The sequence below is a fragment of the Ambystoma mexicanum genome, chromosome 2q (assembly GCF_040938575.1).
Source record: "Ambystoma mexicanum isolate Mex_15411 chromosome 2q, UKY_AmexF1_1, whole genome shotgun sequence".
Taxonomy (NCBI): domain Eukaryota; kingdom Metazoa; phylum Chordata; class Amphibia; order Caudata; family Ambystomatidae; genus Ambystoma; species Ambystoma mexicanum.
Genome location: NC_090924.1, coordinates 1,004,268,159 through 1,004,284,558, shown reverse-complemented (window position 1 = coordinate 1,004,284,558; position 16,400 = coordinate 1,004,268,159). Strand labels below are relative to the sequence as shown.

The window sequence follows — 16,400 nt, the reverse complement described above, 5'->3', positions numbered from 1 at the left end:
ATGGGGGGAGACAACCCTCACATTGACATTATCAAAACGACAGAGGCATGGGCAGGGTTGGGGGAAGGGAGACGCTCAACATGATCACGGACTAGACAATCAGGAGTAAGGAAAGGCACAGAAGGAAGACATGCAACAAGGAGTAAGACGGGATAAAATGTTGTTAATCGTGTGAAAACATAGGAATGTCAATGGGAAACATATGGTGAGGACAAAATGAAAAAATATAAAAACGTGTGAACGACCGAGTACGAAACAGGTCTACACTGCATAATAAATGGGGGCATCAGTGGAGAAGGTGTTTCTTTCAAATGAGCCAGGTGGTGGACTGAAAAGGAGAACATGCTTTGCCTGCAAAATCTGTGCAGACATATTTTATTAGTATTTTTGTGTCTGGCTAAACTGATGAAATTGGTAATAAACCTAAAGACAAGGAAGTGCAAGTGAGGAAAATCCTTGCCAATGCTACTCAAAAAATAAAAAAAAATGTAAAACCCACACAAGATGAAAAGGGTTACATTGTCCAACACACAATCATGCACCAACTCTGGCAGCACACACCAAGTAGAAGATAACTTCAAAAAATTTCTCAGTGTTAATGGTGGACTTCTCCACACTTTTCATGAATAACACTTTACTTGATCCATTACCAAGGATTATACATGTATTCCTGGTACCAAGATGAGAAGCTCTCCTCCACTCCTCAGGCCCTTGCACCCTTCAAAATTGTTTGTATTGTACTATTTTGCTCCAGCTAACCTATGCGCTTATTGCTTGGCTCTCTTCTCCCCTTCCCCCTCCCTCGTCTTCCCCTCCCACCCCCATCCACTATGGGCCATTCATCCCTGGTGGGAGCACAATACTCTACTCTCCAGACAAGCCTTTGCGCTACAAAACCGCAGTGGTGATGGGAACAGTACAAAAGCTTGGTAACATAACATTTAAGAACGTGAGACCCAGGATATATCTGCACAGTTCTCCTTTTCCTGTTAAATCCCAATCACCTAAATGAGGTCTGGTGTCCCTTACTCGGACCAGGTTTTACTTTTAATTTTTGCAAGCAAACCAAAAACTTCTTTAAACATTGTGTAGAAAATGCATTACCATATCCCGCCATGGAGCCTCCATTTCCGCCGTCAGCCATGTCCTTATTCTCCTCTGCCAGTGCGCGCACGTACTTCTTGCTCAAGTCCAGGATTTGTTTGCGCAGCTCGGTACTGCTCTGGTACCTGGGATGCTGAAACGTATAGCGAAGCATCATAAAGCCCCACATTAACCCAAAGGCGAGCAACAAGAGGCTCAGCTTCTGAGACATGGTTTTCCTTGAAAAAATTAGAAACATTGTACTTTGGGTGAAAGTCCTGGAAGGGTTCGATGTCCGAGACCTTCTGTAGAATGGCTTGTTCAATACACAGTAGAAAAAGAGCACCTTTCACGAGGCCTCCGGCTGCCCGGGCACTTCATGTCAGACATGTTCATGCTGGAGGTCACTGGTCAAATCCCTGCAAGAAAATAACAGGTTAAGCAATTATTGCTGTTCAAAACGAACAAAATAAGGGAAATAGGTTTTTAGATCTTTGTATAAATTAAGGATACCTGGAACTCACTGGTTTACTGGCAGATATATAGCTAGTACTCAATACACAATACTGCATATAACCCTTTCATCGTCAACCTGACATACCCTCTAAGTATTTGTTCAATCACACAAACTTTTCATGGCAGATCAATAATAATATTGAGAGATAGCAGATTTTTCAGGGCTACTGCAGGCCCGGATGAAACAATCCGAGGCCAATTATGCAATTAACGGGGTAATTCATAGATTTCAGCGCAGAGGCAACACACGCGAGCAGCGCAGAGAGGGAGCGTGCGCCCATGTGCGTTAAACAGCATTCTGGCGCACCGCATATTTATGGAATTTTAAAGCCATTTTGAGCGCTGGTGCAGAGAACATCCCGCAGCGGCAGTTACGCCCCCAAGAACACCCCTTGCGCAAGGAAAAGGCATTGAAATCCGCAATGCAGCGCTAACCCTGCACCAGTTCACAGGGCCGGTACAGTGTATTTCGGGGGTGTGCGGGAAGTATCACATGCGATAAGCCTGGTGCAAGCGGGGTACGTGTATTCCGGCGGTGCGCGGGAAGTTTCACACGCGACAGGCCTTGTGCGAGAAGGGTATGTGTATTCTGAGGGGTGTGCAGGGAGTTACACACGTTATTTGGCAGTGTGGTCCCTCCCTGGTGGGGGGGGGGGTAGGGACTATCACCCCTGGGCATGCCCCGCAGGCAGGCCGCATGGCATCATGCGCCTGGGAGACTTCACACATGTCCCCCACTCAGCAGTGATGGGCACCTGCCAGCAGGCCCCTACTCCTATGTCCACCCCCAACACGTCATCACAATCTACAATCATGGCCATTATGGCCACCCAAATCCCACCCCACCCCACCCCACCCCAGTCCAAACACACAACCAAGTAGAACATCCACCCCCACATTGAACTCCCCATCACATGATACATGGCAAATGGCAAGTATCCGTCACACACACACACACACACACACACACACACACGTGAATGAGAAAACCCACATCATGACATGCATGAAACCAATGAGCGAATACCACACATTGAAGTATGAGATAAAAATATATTAAAAAACTAAAGCAAGGGAATGAACTGAAGTCACACAATGAAAATAATGAACAAATGCTGCATGTCCAAAATAATAGAAAAGAAATGTGTGAAAGCAGAATCCAAATTAATCCGAATGAACATGGGTCCAAAGTGTCCGTCCCTGAAACCAAAGGTAAAAAAATAAGAAATCCATTGATACATGGTAAAATAAAAAAATAATGAAGTGAAATCCAGTGTTCAACTATATACAAAGAACAAATCCAGGGTCCATGAGCCCAACTATTGAAAGGAAACCTACAAAAAACCCTACCTAATAACTATATACAAAAAGGTGGGGCATTGTCGAAGCGCCCCAAATGAAAGAAAAACCGAAAGGAAACATAAGACTAATGAACTATATACAATGGCGGCGGGCAGGTCCTACGGCTCACTCAGTGATGTTCCGGGCCAGGGCATCATCGAATTCCACGTCGAGGTCCCGGAGGCGGGCCTCTTCCCTGTCCTCGAGGTCTCCCAAGGTTGCAGTCATGGCCTGTTCCAACTCCCTGCGAGTTGCCTCGAGGCACTCGGCCCACCTCAATGCCCTGTGCATGGAGTTCTCCGCCCAGACCATAGTGAGCCGTGCCTCCTCAGCGCCGATGCCTGCCTCTCTGATGTCGATGGCCCCGAGCCATGATGCCTCGCACGCTGAGCCTGCCTCTGCAAGCAAGACGGCATCCGGCCTGATGGAATCCACCAGCACCGTTGTGCATGTGCCCTGCCTGATGATGCCGGCACATCCTCAATCTGCTGGGGTCCAGTTGCTGGGTTGTCCACCCCTGCTGGACCTCCGACTCCTGACTGTGGCAGGGATGGGATCTCCACCGAGGTAGCTGCATTGGTCAGGACAGGTCCAAAGAAAGCCCTGGTGTCATCTGGGCCGGAAGACGACATGGATCACGACTAGCACATATCTGCACAGAGGATATGAGAGCCACCAGAGTGCACGACACATGTAGGAAACCCCCGACCACGGCCCCTCCCAACTGGGCCACGTGATGACATGGAGGCAGCTCTTCGTGATGACGTGCGTGGTTCCCCCCAGGAAGCACGCATGTCAATCAACAATGTCACACGTGCGCAACGCGACACCAATCAGGATGGACCCCATATGGTCACGGGTCCCCTCGTCCGCAGGTAGAGGAGTGCCAGATGACCTGGACCTCCCCCCTACCTGCAGACGGGCCTGGGATGGGGCATCCCTGCTCGTGCTGTCACAGTGACATGCAAAGGCCCCTCCACGGCGACCTGTGCTACCTCCTGCCCCTGGACTGCACCAGTGGTACCACCCCCACTAGGCCCCATGTGCGGCTCAGTAGTGGCCTCCTCCTTCTCTATGCACACCACCAACCAGGATGGCTCCACGCCGTTTTCCGCCGTCACAAGCCCCTGTGGGGGCTCACCCGCCCCTTCCGCTGCAGCCGTAGTGGCAGACGCGGCACCAGTCCCTCGCTCCCGGATGATGGTAATTCCTGGGAGGGTGACTGGGCCTTGCGTCGCCGGCCGGTGGAGGCATCCCCACCGCTTTGGTCCACAGCACCGTCTCCGCCCTCTTCTTCACTCGCCGCTGTGTAGCGTGAGACATAGAACACAAGCATCAGGGTACTGTACAATAGTCCCCTAGACAGGAAGCAATAGCACATGAGTGGCATTGTCAAACGTCACTTCCATCATGTCTCCCAACACCACATGGGTCAGTGCAGGCAACACGCATGCAGGAACCGGCATGGCACATGCAAGTTGTTGCATCCATGTCCAACGCACCGTACATACATCCAATGGTGGGCTGCAACTCACATGCATCATGGGACATACTGATCATATGCATACGCATCACCGGAGGGTCATGCATCTGACCCCCGTATGCCCACAGACACAGTGGATACAAGGATTAGAAGGCTGTATCAGTGATTCAACACATCGTCACGGACATGTGTCATGCATCCATGGCGCACACACTACTCTGGCACACAGACATGTACATCATGCATGTCCATGACAGCAGCACACATCTATCACACCACAAACATGTCAAGGTGCAGACACAGGCATGCATACATATGTGCATTCTGCATGCTGCTCAGCATGATGCATTGTAACATACACCATCCATGTGGGTCACACCTGACTAGACTCACATGCAGCACCGTCATTTCCCTGCACACACACACATCCATACATACATACATACATGACCCATGTCACACATGCAGCCGAGTAGCTAACTACCACCACGCTTCAACATGCACTGTTTCAAACGTGAATGCATGGCCACTTACCGCTCGACTCTAGTCGGGCCAGCATCCAGAGGATTTGGTGGTGAAGCACTGGGCGAATGCGCTCCAGGACCCTCATCTGCTGGGTGGTAAAATGGGCCCGGTGCCCCACTGCATTTGCTGCCTCCAAGAGACACCGGGCCTTCTTGAGGGTCCTGGATTTGTAGTCCTCCCAGCACTTCCGGACGTTTTTGATGTTGCGGGGTGCCACCCCATCCAAGTTGATGGCACCCACTATGTCCTCCTAGATCCTCTCCCGTCCTTCCATGTCGCCACGCGATGGTGTGAAGAGGGCATCATAATGCCCCAGAACTTGCTCCACCAGGATACCAACTTGTCACTGAAACTGGTAGCCCTCTGCCTCTCTGGCTGGGTGGGGCGGGGGGATATCGCCAGTGGTCTCTGATGGTGTTTGCCCCGACATGGCGACCCCCGAGGCAGGTGTGGCTGGGCAACTGGGTCCTGGGGCTGGGCTGTGGAGTGATGGAACACCAGTCGGGAGTCTTCTGTGCCAGCAGGGGTGGTCACAGCAAATGGACCCCTGCAGATGGCAGATGTGCAGGCACCAAATGGCAGGGCACGGTTGCAGCAGTTGGCTCGTGGGAGGCTGCTGGGGGGCAGTAAATCGTCTTTCTGGGCAGGAGCGTGGTCTTCCGTGTTGTTGTTGCGTGGCCAGCTTGATACGGAGTTATTTGGCATGTGAAAAAACTGCATTTAAAAACAATGCACGTCAGCGTGTAATTCGAAGAAAGGCCCTTAGCACGCAAGTGACGTAACACGTGGGCGTTTCCCTGCAACGGGTTGAGGGTCCCACGTGGGTTTCCATCGCTCTGTACGTGCTTTTCGTGTAAAGCGGTGCATGCGTTTTCCAGGGGTTGGGGTTCACATGCAATTACTTCACAGCGGGTGGGTGTTGGCTACGTATTCTTCCACACGCAAGTCACACACGCTATTTTCCCCACTGGGGGTGTACCCGTTTGTCGCGTACCCCTTTTTTACGCCCATACTAGCCTGCGTGTTGATCACATGTATTTTTGGGGTTCCTGGCTGCCACAGCGTACTACGTGTGTTCTTTGACATGCCACATCTCTTTTTCTTGCTTTTATGGGATGCCTGTGCATTGCGTGACACGTCATTTCTACTAGGGGGCCACAGAATGGGACATTCATCATAGCTGTACGCGTTTGTTGTTTGCGCCCACTTTTGTTATGCACAGGGACACCTTCGTGTGGCGGACGGGTTTAGGCCTGTGCACGTATTTTTTGGCGCACGGATTTCCCTTGTTTGATTCCATGAATACGTATATCGCGTGTGTGGGCGTTGCGAGCATTTACTTCCCGTACTGCCTCTGTTACGCCCGCATTTTCACACGTTGTTCCCCATTCCACATGTTACGCCCCGTGTTCCGCCCACTTTTCTTGTGTGCACTACACGATGCAGCGTTTGCCTCTACCATTGATAACACGTGCAGCTATTCTTCGATCAAAATGTAGGCTCAGTATCCTCTGCTGGTGTGCTTTGTGGAGCTTCTAAAGGCATATATTCGGGGAATAGCGATGGCGACTGTAACGCTTACCTGATGCCCTGCAGGAGCGCATGGCCTTCTAGTGTCAGGTAAGTGGCTTTCGGGTGTTGGTGCGTGGTCCAAACCACTCCTTCCCCACAATATCACAGAATGGCAAGAGTACCCTGCATACGGTGTAGTCAGGAGTGATTTGGAACGTTCCCCAATTACTGGATAGGCAAAGCTGTCCCCAATGACTGGATAGGCTAAGCTGTGGCCGAAATGAGGACCTATGGGTAAAACATTCGGGGAAGATTATTAACTATCTTAACCTCTTCCCTGCTCCACTCCTAGATCTGCTGACTGGCAAGGGGTCTGGCTCACCTTTGTGTTAAGGTTGTGCACCCCACTGTGCAACGAAGACACCAGGTCCAGTTCCGTCACTGTAGGGATATGGTCCAGTACAGCTGCGACACACGTGATGCATCTTGCAGTATGAGTCTATGAATGAATGTCTTCGGTGGCTCTGCGCGATGAGAGGCAGCGCGTGAAGCGTCTTTGTGCCTGTGCTGCACGGAGCGCAGACTGAGCAAATGTTCTCTTTTTGCTGGAGTTCCCTGCAGGTGCCGTCCTGGGCTCCTGGTGGCTGATGGATTTGATCCAGGGAAGGCCCAGAGGAGTGGAGCTACAACACCAGAGACCTTGCACAGCCAGGGGAAATGCTGAGCTGCAATATCCAGGTACACGGAATTCCACAGGACTTAGACTAGAGGAGAGTCCGAAAAACGAATGTTCCCCTTACGTGTGTGTCCTTTCTTTGCAGGCACTGGACGTCGTGATGAGCGGAGCGAGTTCCTGTGATCGAGCAAGTATAGCGTTCAGTGATTACTGGCTGCAAGGAAGTCCAGTAACTTTTCTGAAGAAGAAACCGGCAGCGCATTAAGCGTTGCACTGCTGCACTGGGAAGCAGGAAAAATGCCAAGCACAGGGTGTGACCCAAGTCGTGGTTATATAGGCCTGGGTTGCACCCGGAGACTAGGCCGATAGGTTAATGCAGCAATGGGCTGCTTGGGGGCCATCTTGAGTTCCAAAGTGAAGCCCAACCTAGTGGCCAGCATTCCCCTCCAAATCCCCCCACCCAGCAAGGCTATACCTGGCCCGGTTCGTTCTGGGTAATTACGATAACGGGCCACTGGACGCGACGCATGTATATTAGCTGCTGGTTCCAACACGCTATATTCCTTCCATTCAATAAAAGGTAATAAAGTTTCTTTTTCACTACTTTAGAATCCAGGATATCCCAGACCTCATACTCTGGCTCATCCCTTTGTGCCACTAGCATGGGAAGGTTTAGTTGAGGCATTCCAGTTACCAGGTTGGACAGGTTTTAGTAATGATACATGAAAAACCGCTTGTACCCGTAAAGTGGATGGTAATTATAGTTTGACCACTACAGGGTTGACTATGGAAGCGATTATTTCGGGTGAAATCTCTTTGGGCCTTTCAATTGGATAGATTTGCATAGCCAACCACACCCTTTACCCTATGTGGTAGGTTGGGGCATCTGTTTTTCATTTGTCCACAAACCTTTTGTGTGCTCTCTTTGTGATCTGAAGTGTTAATGTGGCTTGCTTTAAGGTCTCTTGGATGCTGGCATGCAGAGAGGTAATGGCGGGCATGTCTAACGGTGTGGGTGGATCATAGGCAGAAGCGCGTGGATGTCTCGATGTAGGAAGAAGGGGGAAAACCAGTAGAACTGTGGATAGTGTTATTATATGCGCATTCAGACACCCAGAAGAGGTCAACCCAGCCTTTGTCCATTTGTGTGCACATACAATGTAGATATTGTGGTCACCGACTGTCCATTCCTTGCCAGTGTCCCTATGCTTCCTTCCCCTGCAATCTAAAGGTGTGCATGGTGCGTTCCTGGGGGGGGGGGGTCATGACCGCTACAGATTTCAGTGCCCTTAAGACCATCCGTCGCAACATTGCTGAGAGCAAAAATGAGTTGTGGGGGTTGGAACGTGAACTGGCTACTAGTGCCCCACCCTACCACCACACTAGCACAGATCGAAGAGGCCTTGGACACAGGACACAATGACAATCGGGAGGGTACATTATTTGACTCCCCGATGGCCGCTAGAAGATACAGGGATGGGGGGGGGGACAGACCAGGCAACTGCTTGCCTGTATGATAAGACACGAGAACGGCAATCGGTGTATCCCATTCATAAACAACATATCTGGGGATTTAGTTCACACTCATGATGCTATTAATAAGCCATTTGCTGGGTTTTGCAATTGCTTATATGCCAACAAAGACACATGTACACAGGAAGAAATTAATTCCTGAATCCCCTCCCACTTAGCCAAATATCGCAAGATACCAGGGCTTTACTGGACCTATCTCCTTTTCCGACATGACTGGCTATTGACCGGCTGCCATATGGAAAATCCCCTGGTGCTGATGGCCTTTCAGCTGATTTTTACAAACGCTACTAGGAAACTCTGGCTCCATACCTTCTCCAGGTCTGGCAGGAATCCCTAATATCCTTAATCGCTCCCCGATACCATGCGAGAAGCCATTATCAGTGTCTTGCTGAAACCTGAAAAACCTGAAGACTAATGCAGATCCTATCGTCCTCTGTCCTTAATTAATATGGATTTATAAGTGTTTGTGAAAATCCTTGCCTGGGGACCGATGCCATTCATGCCACACATTGTCCACACGGACCAATCTGGATTTATCCCGAGCAGGTCCACAGCATTGAACCTGCATCGCCTCTTCAATATTATAGCGCACATAGATCCAAGGGCTCAAGCAGTAGCGGCCACGTTACACATTCAGAAGGCTTTCGATTCAGTCTCATGGCGAGTCATGTATGCTGTATTGCCCAAATGTGGTTTTGGCCAGGGGTTCCTCGCGGCCTTTGGCCTCCTATACACAACACCAACGGCCAGGGTTAATACCAATGGGTTGCTCTCCCCTCGATTCGAGATTAGTAGAGGCAACCGCTAGGGCTGCCCATTGTCACCCCTGATATTTACAATCGTCATAGATCCAATAGCGTATATGATAAGGCTCAGGCACAGGCATGGAGGCATCAGAATAGCAGGTGAACCACAGATTGTCTGGCTTTACGCAGATGATGCACTGGTGTACATTCAGAATCCTCAAACATCTCTGACCAGTCCTGGAGGATATCCTACATTTTGTGGAGGTGTCGGGCCTTTGGGTGAATTGCTGTAAATCTGAACCTTTTCCCCCCCTCACGGACACTACCACCAAACCAGAGGACCTGCTGGGATTCACGTGGGCTTCAGAATCCATGCGCTATATGGGTGTAACAGTTGTGAGGCATAGCCCAAAACTGCACAACTAACTTCCGAATGTATTTAACCCAGTTGCGATCTAGGCTGTCCAACTGGACCCACCTCCCCATAACGATAGCGTGCAAGATAGCACTCCTTAAAATGATTGTTCTTCCTAAGCTCTTATACTACTTCCTAAACATATGTGCATGGCCTGGGCGCCCATTCTTTCAAGAATTAAAAAGTGTTGTTTTCAAGTTCATCTGGCACTCCGGGGCAGTACGACTGAAATGAGACACACTAGCGCAACCATATGGAAAGGGCAGATATGCAACTCTCAACTTTCGTCTGTACTGGTTGGCTGTGCAGACAATTCGTGGCCAGCTAGTTTGGAGATTGCCACCGAAATATTTTTCCTCAATTATTATGTGAAAAAAAATCCCTAGCCTTGGTCTATGCACAATTATGTCTGTTCCACCAGTTACTGTACTAAATAGGACCTGACCATAATTTTCTATGCCTGAAGGCATGCCCATCCGTTACTTCGCTACTCTATGCTGGCCTATTGGTTACCGTGAGCATAACGCAGATCTACTAGTTACTGTGCATAGAACGCCGGATCGTCTACTTAACTGCTGCCAGTACTGTGCAAAAAATGGTTGCCTGTCAATTACCGTGCACCATACTTTATTCATAATAAATCTATTTTACTTTTGTTTTGTAGCAGGCCTGGCTAGAAATCCTGTTGCTTCGAAGCACAAGGGGTATATGCTGTGACAGGAAGTATACAACCCCAAGGAGAGTCCAACGGATACTTTTAGGATATACAAGGCAGAAAACATATTTACAGACAACCGTAGCTAGGATCCATGTGTATACACCACATAATTAAACAGTGCACTTACCGCCCAGAAAGACCTCAACGAAAAGAGTGCATAATAGACAATTACAGTAGTGCAATGGGGATTGGTTTAATGCAGTGCACCTAGGGGGCAGGGGTGGAGGAAGGAGGGTTAAGGCATTTACAGTGAGTTGGCACGACCCGCAGGAGACCAGCAAAGGTGGTCTGGTAGCAACAAACGGAGAGCATCATGGATGGAAGGTGTGGGGTGTGTTCTGTACCGAAACAAGTGCTTAACATGTCTTCTGAAACTGCCAATGGTCCTTAGGTTGGTTATTGTGCTGTTCCAGAGGTTGGACGCAGGAGTGGCAAAGGTGTAGCTGCTGCTCGTGGATTCTTAAATCTAGTAGTAAGATTGTGAGAGTTTCCACCCGACAATGCGAGTGTTCTCACAGGTCGACATGCTTTCAGGAATGAGTCATGGTATTTTGGACCAAGAGACGTTCCTGTGAGTGATGCATATTTTTTTACATGCTCATGGATTCTATGAGGGGCCATTTTAAGGCTTTGGGGCCTGGTGACGTGTGGCATCAGACCGAGTCTCAGTCAAGCTGCTCGGTTTTGGATAGTTGTAAGTTGCTGGATGGCCCTCTTGTTAAGACTGATGTAGAGGCTACTATGGCTTTCATTCCCTGGTGGGAGGGCTGACATGGCAAGTTACAGCCCACCAGCTGGAGCCATGGTAAGCACAAGAGAAGCCAGGGCCTCGGCTCGGATTGGGGGCCGTAAGCAGCCATATCCGCCTCCTGCTGGGGCATGAAAGACATTCGCACATGCTGCTTATAGGTAATTGAGCATTTATAGCTTACACCCGTTTATATGTTTTGTCAAAAGTTCCCCCGAATTCGAGCAGTAATGACGACCAAGAAGGGAAAATAATCTCAGAATCAACCTTAAAGTTACAGTGACCCAAATCAATCCTCCTGAAGAATGTTCCACAATAAAATCAGAGAATAGAAACATTTAGCTAGATCTTTTCGAATGTATGAAGGAGATCACCATCATTATCAACTAGAGATAGAATATCTACAAATCCTGAGGCACTGACACTATACTGATCCATTTATGGAATTCCTGTAACGTATTCAATAGGAATTCTTTGTCACTATAACTTGTTTTAGTTTTTTTTTTTAAATATTTAATACAGGATATGCACATGAACTTGAAAAGTTGAATTGTGTTTTAATATGTTTTGAATAAATGTACCATTTTCTTAATGAACTACTAATCTGCACAAGCTGTTGAATTATCCATATACCTTTCTTTTCATTTATATCAACTTCACAGTACAGATTGCCTTTTAACTCTGAGAAAGTCTAGTTTCATTTTTATATAGGGACTGTAGACAAGGTCCTAGACCCCCCCCCCCCCCATCCTCCTTTCCCCCAACTTAATGCAGGTAACATGGCAGGCTGATCAGTGGTCCCAGTATTGTAAAAATCAGAATCATCAAGGCAAAAAAGCACATATAGGGTAACATATTTTTGGGTCAAAATGACCCAGGAGATGGAGGGCGTCTCAGGTAATACACGCACATCATAAATATGTAAACATTTAGTCTGAAAACTGGACAGAAAAGGAGTTAAGCAAAAGGTAAATTATTTTGCTGTTTGGTAGTATGGCCGAGTCTCTAGGCTAGGCAAGTTCAAATGAATTCTAAAATGGATGGCGGAAAACAAAATGGCTGAAGGACCAGATGTGAAAGGGCTGACTCATCTCTGTTCTAGAATGTTCTGTGGTAGACGGCCGAGTAAGAGGAGCTAATGAGGGGTTTTCACAGCATAGCCTGCCAAGTGAGTTGGCATGTCTCGACAATCAGATACAGGGCTGCATTTTGCAGACATCTAAAGATGTACAATGAAGTTGGCTGAGTCACGCGCAAGCTTATCGGATCAAGTGTCAGTCAACCATGCTTGCCGAAGTGAAGTCATGTGGGCTTGGTGAGTGACAGTGAAACCAACCAATCATAGAAAGGTAGGGATTTGCTTTTGGCTGCAGGGACTAATCAGTAGGTATCGTGCAATCATAGGAAACGTTGCATCAGCATGGAAAAAGTATAAAAAGGCAGCCGATTCCAGGGGCTCAGTGCTGCCACTTCTGATGTCTTTGAATGTGTATTAAAGATGGTTTTGAAAGAGCCTGAGCGTCTGTCTTCCTTCTTATCCTGCCTCCAGTGCTCGAGTATACAGATGTCAAATGCATAGGGAGGGCATTAGGTCCTCCTGTTCAGAACGCTCTTGGCTTGGGCAATGTTTGTTCTCTTCAGTAGTAGATACAGAAACTTCTCATATATAAAAAAGTATGCCATGTTAAAGTAAAGAAAACGGTTTGGTCTTGCTTTAGGAATCACAATTAGGCACACGCGACCGCTTCTCAAGGTAGTTTCCAAAGATTAAAGACTTGTATTGAATTGTATCCCCATGTGAAAGTAAAGGATAGAGTTCTGTCCTCCTTTGGGACTCACAATTAGGCACACACGACCACTCTGATAGTTCTCACAAGTTAAAGACAATCGTTTTATCAAGATTAGGTATTTGGTAATGGCTTTCGCAAAGGTCACTCTTCTCAATCAGTGACACGTGATCACTCTTTCAGGTGGACACAGCTCTCCACAGAAGTAAAATAACTTTCCCGATAGACACAAGTGCTACTTTTCCATTGTTCATATATTAGAAATTCACAAAGAACTTCGCTTTAAATCATAAACACGTGAATATGGAACTGGATACTGTTGCCAGAAATGCTCATGCAAGGTATTAAATTCCAAGCTTTACTCACCGGCTTCTTTAACACTTGCTCTGTGGGTCGCACTTCTGCCACAACTTCTACTGCTTCTGGCTTCTTAGGGACCGGCACCCTTTCTCTCTGAAGGTGTCTTTGTTCCAGCCACACGTTTATGGAGCCCCTTTGTTCCCGAGACCCACAGGTTGATAACTGCTTCTCGGCTTGGTCTCCAACCCGGTCGCTTCCCGGCAACCACAGCAATCACGCTCACATGGGGAAAGACATCCTCTCTGCACGCCTTCTGAAGTGCAGCCTCTGCACTTCAGAGTTTGGGGGAACAGGACCCTCTCAGATCAAGCAGGTGAAATATGCCATCTCCCTGTTACAGCGGTCCTCTTGTTCTCCCACTTCTGCTTGGTTTGCCAACTTTGTGTCTTCTTTCTGCTACAACTCCCATTCCAGTCACAGTTCCAGCTCCTTCCAATTGCCTACACCCGAGGAGGCATCTTACACCTCCCAGTTTCTTTCAGGTGTGGGCTATTAGGCTTAATTGCCCGACTACTGCAACTGCATGCCTCTTCTGACCTCTTCCTCGTCCCAGTACTGAAGGCATTATGGGACATGTAGTCCCCTTAAATAAAGTTAATTCTTTTAGCAATTATGTTCATTTTAAGGGTAGATTTATTTCCCTTAAATTCCTTAAAAGATTAACCTTTATAATTTATTGTTACAGAGGAATACATTTGATTCAAGACACTTGTTAGATCCTTTCACATAATACCTTTGGGAGAAAGGAGGGAATGTATTATTAAAATATCTTTCTGTTAACAAGGTTTGCTTGAATTTAGCACGTGTACCCTGGGTCATAGAATTTATATGTGGGTCGGGGAGATTATAATTATGCCATCACCTGTTTTGGCAACCCAGAAAGGCAGTTCCTTTCAGAGGACAAATTTCGTGTCTCATCCCACGGGATCTCCTCACCACCCTGGGCCTTGTCTCCTACCAGGTGATCCTCCCACAGTACACCACCCCCAAGGTCAGGATGAGTCTGCCTTTCCCTGGCCACCTAGGAGGAGACTTTAGGCAAGGTTTCAGTGAGGGATCTGTAGGATTCTTCACAGGGGGCAAAGCAGGTGATTTAGTGTTCTCCATTTGATGTGAAAAGCGGGTTGGGTCAAAGATTAGAAAGACTTTTGTGGGATTCACCAGGGGGGGCTTGGTTTCCATCCACTGAAAAGAAGGCTGGAGGGAGCAGCTTCATGTTCTTGCTTGAAATGTTTGGCCATCGGGGTACGCAGGATTAGAATTTTTAATGGCTCTTAAATGCTGAAGAATCCTGAGTTTCAATTTGCACGTGGTACTATCGACATACCACTTCATGCAAGGACATGAAGAACATACACAACAAATGCAGTGTCATAGTTCATTGAATATTTGATCACATAAATGAGCTCAGTTATTGGATGTATAAATGATTTCAACACCGTGGCATGTGCACGGCCTATCAGTGAACCAGAAAGCCAATTAGTCACAGAAGGGCTCTTGTCCATAGGAGGCAAAAAACTGGAAACCAGCCTGTCCCTTAGTGACGGTACTCGTTTTTAAGTCAGTGTTGGAGGTTTAGATAATACTGGGCAAAGAACCTTACCCAAGGTAAGAATGCACTAATGTCTCAACTATTTTGTGAACTTTGGTAGAAGCATAAGTGACAACAAGCCAAGGTTCATCTGTCAATCCCAGTTCCATGCAGAAGTTTTTCCCTTGAGAGTCCACGTGCCCTCATATAGGCCATGTCAATGATTCTTTAAGCATAGCCCTGTGTTAAAAAGTCTGCTGCCAAAGTACAGTAACAATCATATTGAGAAATGCCTGAGCAGTTCCGGCGAAAACGAATGAATTCGCCGTAAGGAATACATTTTCTACATGAAGGCGGGTGGCAGCTGCTAGCATGTAAGGGCAAGCCTGTGTTACAGGATTTTTTTGTGTAACGACGTATGAATACCTGAAGTATCAAGCATAACAACAACAAGGTATACAATTTCAGTATAGCTATGGCATTCTGTAAACCTGAGATTGACCATGTTGGTATTGATGCTCTTCACAAATAATAACCAGTCAGTTTCGGTGCCCTTCCAAATTATAAAAACGTTATCGATGTACCACCACCAAGAAATAATCTGTGTTGGAAAACTTTAAAAAAGTAAATCAGATAAATAAAAAGGTTGACTCCCACCACCCCATAGTTAAGTTAGCATAAGATGAAGCAACGGTACAGCCCCTTCCTTGCCGAAAAAAGGAACCTTCAAATAAGAACACATTGTTGGTCAAACAAAAAAGTAACATGTCCAAATTCATAGAACTATGTCGCAAATGATTCAAAGATAGAGTGTCCAGAAAATATTTGCATGCTGTCATTCCAACGTTGTGATCAATGGAGGTGTATATGGAAACCACATCAAGTGTTGCCAAAATAAGCCCTTCCTCCCAGGGAGTGTCAGTGATGCATCGTAAAAAATCCTTAGTATACCGCAGGTAAGATGGCAGAACTGAAACAAATGGAAATAAAAGGTTTCATCGATGAATTGTGCTAGGTGCTCTAATAAGCAACCACACAAAGTAACGATGGGCTTGCCAGGGGGATGAGTAAGGGATATATGCGTCTTCGGTAAAAAATAAATAGCGAGTATGGTGTAACAAGGGGGAACAAGAAATTTAGCCAAATCATCCTCAATTAAGCCATTTTCTACCCACTTAGCACAGAGATGCGAGTTCGAATTCAAATTGTATTTCAGGAAATTGATTTTTAAGCAGCAATAGAATAACAGACGATCAAGTAGTTGACGATTGGCTTCGGCAACATAATGGACCCTGTCTTGAATCACAATGTTAGAGCCTTTATCGGCCGGTTTGATGACAATGCTAGATAGATTTTGTAATTCAACAATGGCCGAACGTTTTGGGGCAATCCAATTCTGTTTAGTATTTATAGATTTTTCCGCAAA

General features: G+C 47.3%; 1 protein-coding gene across 1 annotated transcript in view; it reads right to left on the bottom strand.

Moving 5' to 3' along the window:
• The window catches only part of CCDC126 (coiled-coil domain containing 126), an 80,521-nt gene that overhangs the window by 58,830 nt on the left and 5,291 nt on the right, over positions 1-16,400 (bottom strand). Inside the window, exon 2 of the mRNA XM_069648322.1 lies at positions 1,105-1,502. Within this exon, the coding sequence (XP_069504423.1) occupies positions 1,105-1,342 (238 nt within the window). The 5' untranslated portion in view covers positions 1,343-1,502. The remainder of the gene's footprint in view (positions 1-1,104; positions 1,503-16,400) is intronic.